The 19,961-nt window shown below is 42.5% G+C and overlaps 1 protein-coding gene across 7 annotated transcripts in view; it reads left to right on the top strand.

Moving 5' to 3' along the window:
• Positions 1 to 19,961, top strand: part of lrba (LPS-responsive vesicle trafficking, beach and anchor containing) — a 187,461-nt gene that overhangs the window by 149,051 nt on the left and 18,449 nt on the right. For all 7 annotated transcript variants that reach the window (XM_085782186.1, XM_085782169.1, XM_085782144.1 and 4 more), the window contains exons 46-48: positions 645 to 797; positions 14,028 to 14,195; positions 19,666 to 19,755. In XM_085782186.1, the coding sequence (XP_085638312.1) occupies positions 645 to 797; positions 14,028 to 14,195; positions 19,666 to 19,755 (411 nt within the window). The remainder of the gene's footprint in view (positions 1 to 644; positions 798 to 14,027; positions 14,196 to 19,665; positions 19,756 to 19,961) is intronic.

The raw sequence follows: 19,961 nt of genomic DNA, 5'->3' as shown, positions 1-19,961 counted from the left end.
ACTCGATCTTGATGTTTACGCTCATTGTGGCAAGTTCTGCATTGTTAAGAATAACGAACAGCCAAACATATGGGGTTACATCTCCTGTCATAACTATGTTTCTCTTTGGGGTCGAGCAGTTAGAAAATACTTTGTGTTGTTTGAGACAGCCAAATAAAATCATCATAGTTTGGAAAGAATTTGGTAGACTGTTGGCCTTTTTTTTCCTCTGTTGTTGTGGAAGATTGACATGAGGGCTGCTCACATACAAAGAAAATTAGGGCACTGGAACAGAGGAAAACCACAGTCGAGAGCACGCTAAGAGGTTTTTGACATCCTGTAGTGGCTCAACACAGAGAGGCAAGAAGCAGACGAGCAGTCGGAGATATGATTCCCATTAATAGTTATACAATTATACAGTTTAGAAAACATTGTCTTGTTCTCCTTTATGTCTGTATACTTTTTCATATCCTGATTTACCATTTACATCTGACACTGTTACTATAGTAGCACTGGCTGGTGATTTCCCTGAGCCCTCTGTTACCCACAAGCTAAGTCTGAGTCAGCTTTTTAGTGGGAACTCTGAATCGTTACAGATGGTTTCACTGTTTTGAAAAATGTGTAATGAACCACTTTGAATGTGTTTCTATGCTTTGGCCTCACAGGAGCTGATCCCAGAGTTTTACTACCTCCCCGAGATGTTCATCAATGCCAACACTTACAACCTGGGAGTGATGGAAGATGGCACCGTGGTCTCCGACGTGGAGCTGCCCCCCTGGGCAAAAAGCGCAGAGGAGTTTGTCCGAATCAATCGCCTGGTAAGAGCCGTGACGCGTGCTGGTGTAATGAGAAAATGGATCAGCCAGGTTCAAGCTTCACCTGGGAAATACACTTAATACACATCATTTAGAACACATATACAAACACCTGCGACTCTACGTGTATCAATAAAGTTTTAAATGATTATTTAGTATAGTCATGCTGCACATGCATGTTTGAAATATGTTTGTAGTATCTATTACTTGGTGTCACTCGAACACACAGACACTTTTTTGTGTCTGGCTGGCACGTATACATATCACCGAACCGTGACTGACCAAAAATCCTGTCAGAGGTTTCAGCCTCTCCTTGTACTAGCTTAGCTGGAAATGCTAATTCAAAGAGACAGTGTTATTTCCTGACTGTCTCACAGTTCTTCCTGTTGCCTGAGCCTCCTGCCTCTCTGACATGCCCCAGCTCTCAGATTGCTGCGTTGACCAAGTGCTCAAACATCACCTCACCCCCTCCCCGTCCCTCTCCACCTCCTCACCATCTCTCACTCTCTCTGCTCTTGCTTCTTTGTTCACATGCATGTGGCATACAGTATGTTCGTGTGGAAAAATAACGCAATATCGTGATTTCAGATCTCCTCTTCCTGCCCGCTCGGCTTAGAAGCAGAAATATTCGATGTACATGTACTGTATGCTGGATCTTGTCAGACTTGCTGTCATATTTTCAATGTAGATCTTTCCTCCTCCTCCAGTCTCTCTCTTTCACACACACACACACACACAGCTGGGGCACTGAGGTAACTCTTCAGATCAGATTACCTCGCTCTGCCCTAGAAGGTCAAATGGCACCAGATACTTTTACTATTTCTGTTGGGCCTTGCTGGAAAAGCTTGTTTTCTTACTTTTGGTACTCAAACTTCAAACACTTTTTGACTTCATACTGTTAAATTTATGGAGTTTTACTGTTGTACCCTTAAAGACCAGGTTGTCTTGTAAATGAAATCTAGATCATTAAGACCCTGCCCTTTTGAACATGATAAAATAGGTAAAATTGGAAGAATGCATACGTATAAAACAGGCTGAAGTGTCATGTATATGAATAAGTCTGTAGAACTGTTGCTGTGTGGTGTTTCTTTCACAGATGGTTTTATTTTATTTTATTTTAGAGTAAAAGCAGTTGTAGTTTCCCATGTGATGGGTGCCCACGGTAGTTATGGGTGCTGATGAGGCTGGGTGTGCTCTGTGACCTGTGCAGTCTTGTGGTGGGCTCTGTTAACCAGCCTGCTGATATGACCAGGCCCCTATCATTAATCACACACTTCTCTCTCTTGGGCTGTCAGCAAAGTCCAGGCCGAGGTGGATGTATTTGGAGGGGAGGGGGCTTCTCATGGTGGTGCCCTGCTGTTTTGCAGAGTCCCACCCACCCAGTCCACTGGAGTGTACCCTCTCTTAATGATAACATAAAGGAAAATACTTGTTGATTAGATTTTGATTAGTGTAATCTCACTAACATCTTACTGATGTGTCCATGACTACAGTGGTATATTAGTTATACAGTTAATAATTAATTTATATTAAACACACACACACACACACACACACACACAAACATTAAAGGTAGCCTATACGTTATTTCTGGTTTGTGCTGGATTGAATACATTTATATTTTTGACTGCAGATCAAAGAAAGCTAATTAAAGTTATCACATTTTGGGCATATGGATACTTAATAGTCTTAATTGATTTATTCTTTATTCTGTGAAAAATTGAACCTATTGATTGATAATGGCAATAATCCTCAGTTTCAATAATTCATATTTTTGCTGTATTTGCTTCATTTTTCACTGTTTCACTCAGTAGCAGGTGTAATTTCCATCTTTAATACTCCTGAGTAGATTTTGTTTATAATGCAGAGGTGGAACACACCCACTTTAAAAACACACCTAATTTGGATCATATTATTGGATAAAACTAAAGATCTGTCAAAAGGGAATATGTGGATTAATATGCTTTGTGCTGCTGCGGCCTTTCATTGCCAGTTTAACTACACCAGTCTCATCTACCTCTGCTTCAATTTCCTCCGGTCCTTTCCTTTGTGTCCAATTTAGGTGCTGCAGGGGCAATTTGGACTTATCCAAACAGTCTATACTCTGGCACAGCTGCCTGCTAGTTACTGTGTTCAGGCTGCTACAATTTCAGTCTGCGGTTTCTTTCTTTACCGTGTGCAAATTGAGGTATTGATCCAGCACTGCAGCTGAGCCCAGCAGGCAGGTGTAGGTGCACAGACACATAACAAGCTCAGCAGAGCAGGAGCCGTTTTGAGTCTTAACCAGGGATCTAACAACATGAATATCTGCTGCAGCTGAAATTATTAATCAATTTATCAATTACTAAATTGACAAAAAATGAATCTTTCATGATCAATTTACCTTTTGATCATTTCTAAAACAAATAATAATTTAATATTCATTGGCTCAATCTTCACCAATGTGAAAATTTGCAGCTTCTCTATATAATATCTGATAGAAACCCAAATATCTGGGATGTTAATAAAAGAAGCAATGTCAAGGCATCATCATTACAATTTTGTAATATTTTATTGACAATATTATTAACGATTACGAGAGAATAATTTGCAGATTAATCAGTACTGAAAACAATGAAAATCCTCCAGTGCTGCAGATCATACAGAGATAGAATGGGAGAGACCGAGGTAAAGGAGGGTGGACAGGAAGAATAAAGGAGAGAATGGGCCGAGGACAAGGTAGAGGGAGGGATGTGTGGGTGGACAGGTCTCTGGTCATGACAGATAGCTGGCATTAGAGGGTGTCAGCTGGCAACTGTGGTACTGTTGGGAGAGAGATGAGCGTGGTGGAGAGGAGAGAGGAAGAGTGAAGGAGTTAATGGGCTGTTTGGCTCTCTTTAGCTTGTCTGCTGCTAATGGCCTCGCAACACAAGGATAGACAGCAGGAGAGAACACGCAAACACAATCAGATGCACACATGGTACAAACACACACACGCGCCTGCTGTCTCCACTCTGGTTATGAGCCCTAGATGATTAACAGCTAATTAGGGCCCAATCTGGAAAGGCCATTAAAAGGCTCTCACAGTAAAGGATTGCGCTGCTGTGCAAAACGGCAGCTTGTTTTTGTTGTTGGGAGTGAGAGTTGTAAAAAGAAAAAGGAGAGAAGAAGGGGAAGAAATCCAGGAGAAGGTATAAACATCACATCAAACTTTAGCCTGGTTTGTGTTGCCGTGCTGTTAGAAGTGTCGTAGTTCATCACAGATGTTTAGTAAAAAGTATGTAGCACAGGAATAGATTTAGTCCAAGTATGTGCCTACACAGATTGTTGTTTAACCTCTGGCTTACACAACACTGAAGGCTCAAATGATGAGTTTGAGGTGCTGGGAAACGGTTGGATTTTTGACAGACTCACATGGAGACGAAGCACCTCAGCACACAAAGCTAAGCATGCACCTTCCTCCACCACACTGAAGTGCCTACAGTATACTTAAACGCCTGCTTGTTAAGGCACACTCCCTTTTCCTCGGTCCATCACACACCCGCACACACTGAGACACTGGGGTCTTGAGGCGGCATGCCACAGAGATCAGGGGCTGCTTGTTGTTTTTACCAGGAGGTCGAAGGAGAGGTTAAGAACTTGATCCCTCCTCCACCAGATAACTACATGTCTCTGGGCACTGTCAGCCTCTCTGACATTCCTCTATATATGACCACATCTCACTTCTCTGCTCTGCTAGCCATTAGCACGATAGCAGGTGACGATGATGTGTCTATGCTTGTGTATTTCTGTGCACGTCACCGTTGACCTGTGTTATGTAGCAGCCTAAACCACAGTCTGCTCTGGTGCAGTAGCCACATCCTCTCCTACTGTGAATAGTCTAAGGGTGGAGTGGACAAATGGATTTTCAGAGGCTGCAATTTACACATGAAATGTAAATATTCAATAAATCTTGCATTTTAATTAATTTTGAATACAACACCAAGAACTGACTGTAATAAAAGTGTCAGTGTGATTGTTTAAGAACAGTTAATTAACGAAACAAGTAAATTTTAACATTGATCTGTTCAATCAATACTTTACAGCATTTTAAAATGAGTTTTTCCTTCCACAGACGTGGGCTGGTGCAATCACCATCTCTTATTCGAGCTCTTCGGGGCCCATTTGCTGCTCCGCGTTCACGTTTGGTTTCTTTCAGTCATCTGCGCTCTTGTAGCGCTGCTGACAGACCTGCAAACCACACACATGGGACAGATGGGCAGCACATTACTTTTGGCCTTTCCCCCCCTTATAAAGCATCTGCTCACTCAAAGCAGTGACAGAGACATCAGCTAAACTGCCCTCACAGAAGGAGAGGGAGACTTTTCCCTCTTGTTGAATGGGCAAACCCAACTGAGTGATAGGTCAGAAGCTGATACTGAGAAGCTTGACCACAGATCACCGCCGCATGTGGTAAACCCTCACTGTAACTTGACATCTCTGCTCAACGGACATCAGACACCAGAGCTATCTGTGTGAGTCCGTACAAGCAAAATACAGTTTTCAGCATAGTTTTCAGCATGTGGTTACCCAGTGCATTATTACTGAATAACTTCTTTGTTAGAGTATTGACCTTTTGGGATATTGGAACGGTGAAAGGCCGTGTTGTTATCAAAGAGATTGATACCTGTGCTCTGCTACAAGCAACAGATGTATATGATATATGATTTTCTGTAAAATGATAACATGCTACCTGACCCTGATATTGGAGTTTATCCAAACTGCAATAAGAGCTCAGCCATCCAGACTTTGTTATTTGATCTTTTCATTTGAGGCCGAAGCTTTACTCATCCCTCCCTGCAGCATCTGAAAATGATCCACTGATTTGAGTAAAATGTGAAATCTCCAGATCAGATCAGGGCCTATATCACATGAGATTTCAAAAATTGAATCTAGTGGTTAGAGAGCACGTCCCATGTTGGCATAGGCTAGCTATATATACTATATATATATATCCTGCACTGTAGTTGAGTGCTTGTTTTGTGATGTGCCCATGTGTGTGTGTGTTAAAATTGTAGCTTTAATTAAAACAGAGACGCTCTCTTAATGATCATTTCTACTGATGTGTTTGATAGAGTTGCACTTTTGTCCTCCCAGCTGTTGTCGTCATAATCGCCACAGTAATCTCTCCTGCAGAGGTAAACATCAACGTCACTGCTCAATGTTAACAGACATGTGTCATATTAATATGAGCCAAATCACCTTTACCCCCCCAAAACCTCATATACTCACACTATCACCCTCTTTGAAATCCTTCTCTGAGGTCTGTCACTTTGATATGCTGACAGCTCTTCACAACTATGTCATCATCCAGCAGACAGGTCCATTATCGTAACAGGTTATGATCAAGTGAGGGTATGAGGGTTTTTTTTTTTTTTCTTTCTGGTGGGATGTTTTGTAAATGACCAACGCTCAAAGCATTTTCAGATCTTCCGTGTCGTTATGCAGAGTTACCCAGCGGCTCTGTATGTGAAACGTGAAGGAGAGCCGGGCACAGAAGATGAAAGCGTGTCTCGCATTTTTTCCCACAAGACGTATGTAGCCAGACATGATAGCTCCCCCCAAGCTCAGACCACCAGCTACACCAAGTCAAAGATCATCGCTGTTTACATTCACCTCTCATCCGCACCGCACTCTCTGATCAGACACCAGCTGGGACGGACGCACGTAATACCGTTCCCACCAGCCCTGCACGTCGTTTTTTTTTCACAGGAACCCCACAGGAATTCATGTATGAGCTGAGGTAAACCACTGCAAGGACCAGTCACTAACCGCTAAGATACACTTACGCACTTGTGAATGACTGAGTGAGTGAAAATCTTAACGTTGTCTGGCCCAGCGTGGCCTCATGTAACAGAACACAGTTTACCATGTTAGCCTAGTGCTAATCTATTCCCCTGGTGTCTCCACTGAAAGCCTTGTTGTTGGATGGGAACTAGCACGTGGGGTAGGAGGGGGGTGGGCTGGGGGGGTTATCTGGCTAATGTCAGGCAGCGCTCACTGTAGGAGTATTGTCATGCATAAGGGTAGACATGTTTACTGTGTGCTCAGTGTTTTACGAGCTGTCCCCCCTTCTTTTCTGCCTCCCCCTCTTCCCTGTCCATCTCCCCCCCTCCTCTCTTCTTCTTCGTCCTCCTCTTCAATGATGTAATGGAGGAGACCGATGAGAGCCTGAGAAATGGGATGATGTACTGCTGCTGACATACTCACTCACTAATGTTGTCCTTCTCCCTTTTCCTGCACTCCTCCACGCTCTCATTTTACTTCTGCCAAAGTCTACAGAGATGCTTTTTTGCAACATGCACTGTTTTCATACTCCTTCGCTCCATATCCGTCTGTCTTTGCCTCCAAAAAAATTGTTGTCATCTTGATTTTGTTTTGAAAGAACAGTTGTCTTTGCCCTCTGCCCTTATCCCAGTCTAATGTGTCCATTCAAATCAGTCACAAATTTAGATATTCATTTTCTTGTGGACATTGAAACATATAATCATGATCTTTGTAGCTGTGCTAGTGGCCTGGCTCTAGGGATGGTAATGTTGGTCTGTTGGCCGTTTTGGTCCAGACAGAAATATCTCGACAGTTATTAGATGGATGCCATAAAATCTGGTTCAGACATTTGTGTCATCCAAAGGATAAATTATAATGATTTGCTTATCCCTCAAATTTTCATTTTTTGCTGCTGCCACTGTGGTTTATGAACAAACTCTGTAAACTGACACTCGGCTATACTTTTTTTTATGTCTTAGTACTTATTTTATATTTAGTATTTTTTAACATGCTGTATTTTAGTATTCAGCTCAAAGCATCACTCTACCAAAGTATCAGTTTTCGATAACTTTAAATTTGAGTAACAGGCATTTTTAGACATAATTAATCCTCTGCATATATTGTTATGATTAAATTCTGAAAACTGTTGACAGACAAGACACACAGACACACACACACAGACAGTGTCAAGCTGTAGCGCCACACAGCCCAACAGCCCAACAACCTCTCCTAAGTACACTCAAGCTGATCAGCTGAGTCATTCATCCTAATCATCTCCACTCTGCGTTGAAAGCCTCCACACCTTCAGACGGGTGGAGAGACCGCTCGGTACTCCAGCCGATGTTGTAATCATCCATCTGAGACAACAATGCCCCTCTCAACAGCTATCCAAATATCCTCCTCAGTGCTTCTGTGTTTAATCAGCTCTGACTGTTGACTTAGCTTTTGCTCCTATTGTGGATGAGTCGTACAGCACTGGTGATGCATTTTCTAGCTTGTTAGCCTTGAGAGAACGAGTGGACGTACAGTTACAGTAGATTCTCTGCTTGTTGACGATTGTTGAGATATTGGGAAGCAGTTATGAAATAGTAGTTTTAGTATTTAGTTTAATGTTATTCCAAATATTAAGAAAAATGTTCCTTAACATCGAAATTATTTTAACATTTCTAAACTTAACTTCCACCTTTACCATGTAATTATTCATTACTCAGCATCATACTGTTTGTCACGCATCTGCATTAGCTAAACTAAAAGAAGACAACAGCTACAGTATCACTGCCTTTCATTTTCTTCAGCCATTTACCTCTCAATCAGTGTTGTTTATTCGGTTGTCTGTGCTGTAAATTGGACCACTTAGTGCATTCTCACAGTCTACACCGTGCGCCATTTGTCGTCCTAAGACAAAAATCCACCGTGACATGTTTGTTTTGGGGAGATACTTTCCCAATCACTGCTCATTCTACTTCTTTTCACCCCATCACACGATACTGTTGCTTTTCAAGTGGGCGAGGGATAATAAGGAAGATGGAAGGAGAGCGAGTGGGAGAGCATTGAGGTTAGAGTTTCAGGTTCCACTTGCCAGCGAGTGCCTCCGTTGACCCGTAGCCAGAACTCTCACGGTTGTGACCTATCTAATTAGTGGAGCAGGAAGGAGGGGGGAACTAAAGTAACACACAACCCATCTGGGGTTCTCTTGGTGTGTGTGAATATGAGAATAAAGGAAATGGTTTGTTAGCTGCACGGCTGCTCTAAGGCTCTCATTCCTTACGTCACCGGTTCTTTTTTTTCTTTTTCCTCTTCCACGTTTGGGGCCCCCTTTCTCTGGCTGGCTACAGGCTTCCTCTGCCTGCTTCAAAATGACACTCGGCTTCTCATTTACAGCGAGCTAATAAGCCCTTTAATCAGAGTGCTTGTCAACCTCAGGGCAAGCAACTCCAGAGGAGTTGATCCAAAGGATCAGATGACTGGAAGAAAGAACAGGAGGGGGAAAAAAAGGAGAGTAGCGCTGAGAGTGAGAGAATATGTAAGAGGGAAAATAAAAGGCGGCTGTTGAACTTGGAGGAGGAATTGAGTTAAAACAAAAGGGGATGATAATAGGCTGGCTTCTGCTGAGGATGATGATGTTTGGTGCACTTGGAAAACGCGTAGATCTAATGGGATTTAATAATCTGATTAAATAAATTGCACAATTAGAATATAATAAGACTAAACAAACCTTGATTTAACTGCTGCTCCAGAGTCATTGTGTTCAACATGTGTGATTTTTCACTGCCACATGCTGAGCGTGCTTTTCAGGATGTTTTGATCAGCTCATTCTTAAACAGTCGTTTTACTATATACAGACCTGACAAGTGTTTGCTTTATTCATCCGTAATCGATGCAAAAGAAAACAGCCTGCCGCTGACAACACTCCGCATACAACATGTGCATTCAATTACACATCCACACCGTCAGTGACACACATACACCGCCACATGCACGGACGCTCGCATCGCCGCTTGCATGCAAATGATTGGATTGATTTGTTAAGTGACATTTTAACTTCCTTACAGACAGCTCTCCATAAGTCCTTAAAAGGGTTTTTTAGGACCAGTGAGGGTTGGAGGAAAGTGTTCAGTGTCACCTCGTTAAGGCCGAAGTGAAATCCAGCTCAATCCAGACCATAAAGCTAACCACAAACCACAGCGAGGCACACAAACCTCACTGATAGGCCCAGTGCAGCCTTGCAGAACTTGTGGCAGTCGCACACTTTGACTTTTGAGCAGGAAAAGCTAAAAGATCAAGCTAGAAGTGAGGTGCAAAGAAAAAGGGATAGAAGTAAAAACACACCCACTTGCAAACAACAAAAGCTTTGGTGAGGCTGAAGACTCGCCAGCGGCAGAGTCCAGATCAGACATTTCAGCTTTTTTCTCTCCCGAGGACTCAGAGTAAGCTTTGTTTAATGTCGAGCAGCTGGTTAATTGCAATCACTCTGTCTCCCCACTCTGATGTCTGAAAAACAGATAACATTGTTTTTAAGTCTCTTTTTAAAGAGTAACATATTGACAGGCACACATTCAACTGTCATCCTTTGTAAGTGTTTTAGTGTGTACGTGTGTGCGTGTGTTTCTTTTCTCACACTCGAGCCACAGATGTTTCAGAGAGGAAGAGAATATGAAAGTAATCTGAAACTTGCACACGGACAAGTTGTATTGATTATGATACATTTTCATTAGGATTCACATCACAGCTCAGAAAACTGGCACGCAGGCAAAACAAGCATGAAATTCAGAAAGAGAAAATAATGATACACATTTGAGTACTTGGTGGTTTTCATGAGGGAGAAAAGCTGATTACTGTAAATGATTACATTTCTCTACATGGGAGAATAGTCCAAATTATTGTTGCCATTGGAGACGAGTCACAGTACACAACAAAGGGGAGAGACCCCCATGCTTCAAAGGTGTACTTTGTCAAATGTGTAACAATAGAAATGTGGGATTCCAGTGACTTCTACCCCCTATCAGCATTTACATAAAGGCATGCTAAATTATTCATTAATTATCAGAGAGTCCCCCGTGGATGGGGATGACACACACACTGGCTGCTAATTGGCCCATCAATAATCCTGCCTGGTTCTCCTGAAGTGGCACCAGATCCCACCTCAGGAATCTGCTATCTGCCCCAACCTTCTGCTCAACCATTTCCACAGTGTGACTCTACACGAGGAGACATTTCCACACCTGCTCACCTGGCACGTTGTTGATGAGATATCAGAACGCGCCTCTCACTCTCTGCATTTAAATGTCTCGTCCAACAAGTAGCCTCAATTATTCACAAGCCGATTTCATGGTAGAAAAACAATGACCGCAGTGTTGATTTAATCACAGTGTCATGTTATTGAGGCTATAGTAGCATGCTGTTGTTTGTATTTGTTCACACAGGATCATGTGGTCTTGTGTGAGTCTCAAATATACACACAAAAAGAAACAGCCTCTTAAAGCAGCTGGGTATTGTAGTGTTTAGGATGGGATGGGAGCCAAGTTGCAGTAAAATGTGAATTTTTGGGGGCTTTGGGACTTTTATCAGCTGCAAATGTGTTATGCAAGTATTTGTAGCCACAGGCCAGTGACAAAATAAACTACATCCCCCTTGTTCAACATAAGAAAGGAGGCAGTGCAATATCACAGCATCATGAAATAAGTAAGTAAAGTAACAAATTATTTTCTTTAGAGAACTCAATTTTCAGAATGTTTTTCTAATGAGTGAAGTCTGGTATGAAACCGTGGTCTAGACTAAAAGTGAGAATAAAGCTCTCGTTTAATTATATTCTCATCTGACTGTTGTCACGGTGGTGACGTTCTGCTGGTTTCTAAAAAGCTTTGAAGAGACGTGATCAAGGCAGTTCGCCGTATCTCTGGAGGCAGAGGAAGATATTTTTTTGACTCTCTGATATTTAGTCCTCTGAGGTTAAATTTTTACACCTAGACTTCAGTCTAGAGCTACTGAGCATTTTTGTCACACAGATGGAGACAGACAAAACAAATACAATAGTATAGACACCTATGTATATACATATCATCGCCTCAGAAAGAACTCAGAGCCCTGCACATTTTACCACATTGTAGAATAAATTGATTAAATTAGTCTTTTCGCCCATCTGTCTACACTCAGTAACCCGTAACAACGAGGTGAGAACATGACTTTAAATTTTTTTACAAGTTCATTAAAATCTTTAAATGATAGTTCTTCCAGTGCCAAGGCAGACACACACACATATGCACGCTCACTTATTCCATCTCCCTCCCATTTCAAATGGTACATGCAAGTGATTTCCATAAAGGCGGGCCTCTGGAGAGGGAGCTGCAATAACATGGCTGTCTTTGTTTCCCCATGCTGATTGACAGTAGATTGCAGTGCACATTAAATGCCCATCAGGCCCAGCTTTAGTTTTAGAAACAGGGGAGCAGGGCCTGTCAAAGGTCAATCCTAGCGCATAATGAACTGATCTCTTTCTGCCTCACACACACACACATACACACACACACACTCACAGTCTGCCCACTGTTAAAGTGAGCTTGAATAAAGAGGGTTTCCCTGGCTTATAAATGTAACATTAATAAAAAGGATTGCCCTGTGACACACGCCTTTAAACACACTAACATACTGTGAACACACTGATGCCAGAGGGACACAGACATGGAGTCTAGACTGTCTTACACTCTGGGGGTGTGCTGGTTTATTTTAATGCTTACTGTTAGTTTTGTTTTGTTTTAGCATGTCCCCATGGTTCAGCCCCTTAACGCTGTGAAGGGAGTGAGTCACATGAAGTGGAAGAGAAGAGACAAATATCTCTCCATCTGCTAATTCTGTCAGGTCTACAGCTCTCAGAACAGTGCTTGAATCTAAGTGGGGCATTGTCCAAAATGCCAGTGTGTGTAATAACCGTAAACCTACAGTACACACGGATTAGTTTTACACCTATGACATAAAAGCTATATACAAAGACTTTTAATACCTCGCCAGGGGAATGCTCGAATGATTTTGATAATTAAGCCATTACTGTACTTATGACGCTCGCTGTTGCTACCTACTGTGATATAAAAAATAAAAAAGATATTGCTTAAACACAAGCAATTGTACAAGAACATTGTCAGAATCAAACTGAGTAAAGGTGGCAAAAGTTTGAGCAAACAAAGAAGGGATAAATACAGTAAAAGAGAAATAAAAACTCAATCAAAAAAGAGCGTTGGTGGTGCAGAAATTAAATATACTGTGACTCACCGGAGATAGTTGCAAGTTACATGAAAGGAAACATTAAAATACTGGACATGACAAAAGCCAGTTATGACATGTCACCAAAATATAGAGAATTATGAACAGTTATTGACAAATCTCTTCTGTTTGTTACGCTCCTACATGGTGCGATATGCATGGTAGCCAAGTGTACTGTTGTGAGTCAACATGGTGTTTTTACACATTTCCACACAGTAAATCTAAAAGTCTTTCAAAGCTTTGTCTGCTGCATTTGTTTCCCCTAGTGTTTCCTACTCGTGTATGATCCACACAGGATTTTCACTGCAGAGCTTTTCATCAGTTCAGATCATGGAATTTGTTACAGTATAAAAAAAATGTTTTAGTCAGTGCTCAAGTTGCAGTGAAAACATCATAGTACCACACACAGTCTCCTCTTTATACTCCTGCCCCCCCTCCCTCTCCGATTGAAAGTTGTAATTAAGAGAACGGGGAGGAATCCGATGCTGAATGAGCTGTCAGAAAGTCACATTTAAATGAGGGATGCGCTGGTCTCTGCAGTAAAAATTTAAATTATATAAATTGCCATTTAAGTGTAGCACAGGCTAATGTTTTGTCACAAATTAATGTGACACAAGGCAGCAATGACAATCAAGGGCTGCCTCATTTTAATTTGGTCGTGTTTAGAGGGCTTTTGTGAGCCGACAGCTTTACACAAATTAACACAATTGCCTGTTTTTATGAGGAAACCATAAATGTTTTTTCCCTCCTTTGCCGGCTAATGAGGAGAGAAAACGGCTCGTACCTCAGCGTTATGGCGATGCAGCGACGTCTGCAAGAGAGCAACACGGTGCTTTTATCCACCCACAACCAACAGAGAAAAGAACAAAGACAGAGAGGGAAACGGCTCCCTAATGAACTACAAGAGTCTTCTAATGTTTTGATGCTCCCACATGATCAGATATGGATTTGCTGCGCTTTTTGCTCATTACAGAAATCATTGGCAGATTGTGTCACAGGAACAATTAGCAGAGAAAGTCTGCTTTCTCAGAGGAGTTCATCTCGGAGAGACATTAGTGATGAATGCACTGTTCAGTAATGGGATGAGGAACATGTTAGGGGGGGCAGCATTTGGTTAGAGTATGGTGTGTAAATGGCATACATCTGTTGACATTGACAATACTTCTAATCCTCTGTCCTCTCCTCCATTTACAGGCTCTGGAGAGCGAGTTCGTGTCCTGCCAGCTCCACCAGTGGATTGATCTGATCTTTGGCTACAAGCAGCAGGGCCCAGAAGCCACCAGAGCCCTCAACGTTTTCTATTACCTGACCTACGAAGGCGCAGTCAACCTCAGCTCCATCAGCGACCCCATGCTCCGAGAGGTGAGGCTGCTACACGATACATTACATATACAGTACATGCACTTGAATGCACATTTATGTACTGCGTGGCTGATTTAATTCACTTGGCAGATCATGCTGAGTAAGTGGAAAATACCATATTACACTAAGTACACTTGAGTATTTGCACTCTCAAATGGATGCTTAATCTTACTATATTATAAAAGCATCTGTCCATTCTGTGCATCTGTGTTTTCACGGTGGTTTTTGATGCCATTAGCCATGTTAAATTGTTTGTCCAATGGCATAGGAGAGCCGAGCTAACAACCTACTGGCAGGCATTGCTGAGCTAAGTCGTTTCCCTGTGTGATACGTCTGAAAGCACTCCACCAAGTGCTCCACTTTAACGCCTTAAAACCTCCTCCTTGGCTTTCATTCATTATTCATCCCCCCTCACTTTGAACTGCTGCACACACGAGCTGCGCCGGCCTGCCCGACAGCAAACGCACAAAACACAGGGCTGAAAAGAAAAACACAGCTAGCCTGCCCTGAGCCAAACACCAGCCCTGACAACTTCACCAATCTGCTGTAAAAGGCAGCAGCACCAGTCGCTGTGGTGGCTAAAAATGGCGCATATCATATTTTTATTCTTGTCAGAATTTTCGCACGGGGCTTTGCTCAGGGTTTCTCTTATGATAGTTTCAGTGAAGTAAAACAAGATTCTTACCGTCAGTGGTTGGCCACAAAAACTGTACATTTTTACATTTGGAAGCATGGCGACATCGTAGGAACAAAATCTTGAAGGCAAGAAAGATGAGCCGTCACACAGGTCAAGAGTTAAATTTGATTATTGAAGATTTCTTTTAAAAAAAAAAACCCAATAAGATTATGTCAAAAGCTTGTATGTAGCAGCACCGTGTATGGTCAGTGATTTGGGACATAGTTGACAAGTGTTGTTGAACCACTGTAAACAGCTGGTGTCATTGTGTTGTATCTGCATTCTGCCTGTTGTCAGACAGTTTTATCCTTTTATCTGTTTGCTTCTCAGTCAGTCACAGACGTTGGTGTTTATAGAGCAGGCCCCTTTGTTGCGGTTCAGCCAGAAAGTGGCTTTCTACAGCTTGTTTGTGTCTCTCTGTATTGTAGCATTACAGTACTGCTACGTTCCCTTATCTTAGCAATTAAAGATGTCAAGAAAATGTTGCTGCCGCCCATAGGAATAAACGGACAAAACAATGAAAACAAGACACAAGTTGTAATAAATCAGAGTTATCCTGGAAGCAAAGGTCCTCATAGCTGTGAGGTGTAAATGGAAATGAGATCAGTGTCTATCAAACGGCTGAAATGCATTTTGCCTCCGCTGCTCTGCTGCCCTTCATGCTCGGTGACTGGAGCATCACGGGCACCAGGGGTAGTTCCCTGATTTATCACCTCATTCAAACTAATTCCCATCCAGATGTGCTTTGGCCTTTAGCTACACACAAACACACACACACATGCACACATACACAAACATACACATGCAGATTCATTACCAAGGTGCACCGCTCATTTCCACACTCACGCCGAGCCCATTACCCACTCTACTGGTCAACACACACACACACACACACACACACACACACACACAAAGAGACACACCACAAAATTGGATCACTGGCAGTTCAGTGTTTCTGCCAAGCAGTTCCAGTGACCATGGGATTGATAAATCCACATACATGCAGGACATCAGCAGAGTCAGGTGCATGGGATCAGTGGTATCAGAATAGCACATACTGCCTCACTATGAATAAGAGCAGGAATTTAGATTTTGCATACGCATATGTGGTATTTTCAGTAAATTACAAATTGTGTTACATTTTGTGGGAAGCTCGCTGCATCATTTTACAAATAAGAATGAAAGGAAACACTTGTTTCCTCTTGCAAATCAAGTGAATTTGTGTCAATTGTGTGAAGTCCTGTATGAATAGAACAGAAATGTTTGTTTCACTCCCGAGACATGAAAAAAGGAGAGAGTTTGTTGTTTTCTCCTCCCACTCCCGGCTCCGACGCTGCCTGTGAGTCCAATCTGCTGGATTTCACCTCCGACTACGCCGTCAGTCTGAGTACTTTAATTAGTTAAATAAACCAAAGCAGTGTTATCCCTGTGAGCCGGGCCAAGGCTCTCCTTCAACTGTGTTTGTGCGGAAGGAAGCATGCCCTGTCTGTGCAGAAGGTGGAAACAGAGTTCCAGGCCTGGGCCTTGTCATGGCCGGGAGCTGGGGGTGGCTGCGGCCTGCAGGAGCTTTGAGACTGTGGGCTTTGGGTTTGAAAGTGTCCCCAGAGTCTGCCATTACTGAGTGACAACTGTTTCAGCCTGAGCTGTGGTCTGGGCCAGGCTAGGCCACATTAGGATAGACCCCGGGGCTGTTCAATGTCAGGGGGATGGGTCACAGACCTATATGTGTGTGTGTGTGTGTGTGTGTGTGTGTGTGTAGGTAATAGACTGGGGCAGGGGGTTCTGTATTCCTGGTTGGCTGATTCTGTATTCCTGTTTGGCAACCACTAACTCCCGCTCGCTGCAAACGACCTCACACACACACACACAAACACACAGACCCCAGAGATTTGTATGGATCATACCTTGATATGTTTGTACGTACACGTTGTATGTATACATGCATTCACTGGTATGTGTATACCTTTGTATATTTACGTGTGCTCATCAGCATAAATGCACATGGCTGTGTGTTTATGTGTGCATTTCTGCTCAGGGAGAGAGTTTGGAATATTTCAGCGCAGATTAGGGAATGCTGTGGAGACCGCTGCTGTGTTTTTCAAAACCATGATTACTTCCTGTCCTGCCTCCGCCGCAAGTCAAGAGAGCTGTGTGTGCGCACATGCGTTGGTGTGTTTGTGCGTGCAACCCTGTGCGTGGCATGCGCGGACATCTGTGTTGCTTCTCAGTGTATAAAGAGAAACACGCCCTGTGTTGCCTTCTCTTGGTTGTACAGGGCTTCCCCTCTTTCACATGTGATTATGGAAAATCCCACAGCCTCTTACCCCAGTAACAAAACACAGAGCCCCGTCTGAATTGTATAGTGTGTGCGTAATTCGGCAGAAGACGGGAAATATACCCACGCGAGTGAACCTGCTTTTACACTCGGCCAAAGTCACTCACCAAACACCAGGCCTACTGGTTTATTTTCTTTGGACAATTTGCCCTTGACTGCATTTCTTCTTTTTTTTTAAAAGCATGGACATCTAAAGTGGAAGATGCAGAGTATGCTGCTGCGCTGTTTGTCACAGATACAAGGCCATTGTAGTCTGTTGATAGAGTGAATGTTGTTTGGTTGATTTGCATAAAAACTGAATGTTTTACATGGAGATCCATCTTGTCGAGTGGCTGAGTAAATCAAAGGGCAGGCTGGGACATCTGAGCCGAGGGCGTCTCGGCCATTTAAATGTATAGAATATAGAAAACCCTCATCAGACATGGGCCAGCGCCCCCAAAAGAGATTGGCCTTGTGGATGGCCCTTCATATAATCACCTGAGCATTGCATTGGCATATAGGGAAAGGACATGCTGACCTAGACTCAGACACTTTTCCGACGTTCCACAGCCTCATAAATGTCAGAGCTGAACTTAATGAAGATAGGTTGAGTGGCTCTGAGGAGCCTCTTCTACACATTAGCTTAAGCAAAATGCTCGGCTCTGCAGGGCGGAGGAGAGGGGAGGCACTTTGACCTTGAATGATGCACTGATGTCCCTGCACTAACAGGCCAACTGTGGAAGAGATGGAAAACGTTACGATTCTCTTTCATGATCACGCTTCAAAAAAAAAATTTAATCCAGTCTTGGATGTGCATCACACGATACTGTACTTTTTTACTCAAGTTATCATCACGCTAACTGTTTGATGTAGCATGTCTATATATCATATGCCTTTTATTCTTTAGACAGCCTAATAAGGGATAGTGGTAGATTTACATTCTCTGGTGCAGTGGTGATTACAGTTTATTATCCTCCTCAAATAGACAGAAAGATTCATGCAGATAAAAAAAGGGAAAAATTAAAAGAAAAGAAAAAACACGCAGAAAATACCGATAAATATGTATAAAAATTTTGGAGTCTGATTCTTGACCCTAAAGAATCTCGTAATGGACGTTTGAGATCTCTCCCTCTCTGCGTCGCTCTGGTCTCTGGTTAGTTTCAGACAATGGGTATGAGCAGACTAACTTCCCAACCTTTTTTTTCTCATGGAAATACCATATGCAGGCCTCAACTATGAGCTCATTCTCACAGGCCTCGCCAAGTCAGGCTCAAACGTCTCAGCCTGCACACACAAGCTGTCACTCCCACACAGCCAGTCACAGTGCACACCAACATACTGACAGGTCTGTCATAATTTTGTTTTGGCCCTTTTCTCTCTGCCGGTCACTTTTATAAACCATCTATCACGCTGTATCTGTTTCACACCATGACGGTTTTCTTACTCTGAGTAATTTCTGCTCAGCATCGTTATACTTGTGAAACTTCTGCTGGCCCTTTCTAATATTTGGTCGTTGCCCAGATTTTCTTTTGTACCTTTTATAAATCAATTTTTGAATGTTGCCTTTTATTCTCTGCCTAAATTTAGTTGGATTAGGGAATCGATTAGGATTCTTTTTTTTCCAAGATCATGTTTAATTTAAGAAAATGCACTTCTGATGTTGGCATGTGGTTAGATAAGTATATCAACAAAACATTTTTGTACACAGATTTATGTGTTTTATGTCACTTAAAGGGAAAAGTAAAAAAAAAAAAAGCTTTTCTCTGATCACAGTTAAACATCTAAATTCTTCACAGAAATAACATCCAACTTGAAGGCGTTACCAATTTATCAGTTAATCAAAATATATCAACATGATTTTGAGTTTATACTTGTTTTTTTTTATCTCAAACAACAGTAGGATAGTGTAGAGTGGTGGGATATATAATGCCATAGTCCCGTACATCTATACGCTGCAGTGGCCGTGTTGGGTCCTGTGCTGGTCGGTCTGACAGTGAGCGGTGTGATGATGTCCAGAAGCTGCTCGGCCGGCGTCTGCTTTGACATTTATGGTCCTATACCTCTTCATTAACACCACCTAACCAGCCAACAAGCCCGCCTGTCCCAGCCCTCCTCTGATTCTGTGTGTGGCTCTGGAGGATAAATTGATGTGTGTGTGTGTGTGTGTGTGTGAGAGAGAGAGAGAGAGAGAGAGAGAGAAAGAGAGGGAGAGAGTGTGTGTGTATATCTGACAGTGAAAAAGTGTGTTCACATGCATGTGTGCTGGAACATGAGTGCAGCTTTTTTTTTCTCTCTGTTATGTCTTTTGTGTTCATGTCTGTGTTTTGTTTGTGTATAAACACAATATTATTAGGTTGTTGAATCATCTATCATGTAGTGGTGTGATCCTTGGAAGAGTTACAATAATACACATGTGTAGAAAAAATGAAATGTAAAAAAAAAAAAAGCTTAACTCCTCTCCTCTCTTTTTTCTCCCTCAGGCTGTTGAGTCTCAGATCAGGAGTTTTGGACAGACCCCCTGCCAGTTGCTTATTGAGCCACACCCACCCAGAAGCTCAGCCATGCAGGTGGTGAGTGATGCACACACACACACACATATTTATGCAAACAGATAATCATAGAAACACACTTACTGTACCAATGTGCTTAAAAATGCTCCAGTCTGAAAATACTATGATGGATCAGTAGCCAGCAGAGCTACAGTACAGTATCATCTTTTGTGCTGCCTGTTTAACGCCCTCTCTGGTTCCCCGGCCGTCCTGATGTTGGCACTCTG

This window comes from Trachurus japonicus, chromosome 1 (assembly GCF_045865225.1).
Source record: "Trachurus japonicus isolate A0001 chromosome 1, Traja_1.0".
NCBI lineage: Eukaryota > Metazoa > Chordata > Actinopteri > Carangiformes > Carangidae > Trachurus > Trachurus japonicus.
Note: the sequence above shows the minus strand (reverse complement) of the source record. Positions and strands in the feature narration are given on the sequence as shown.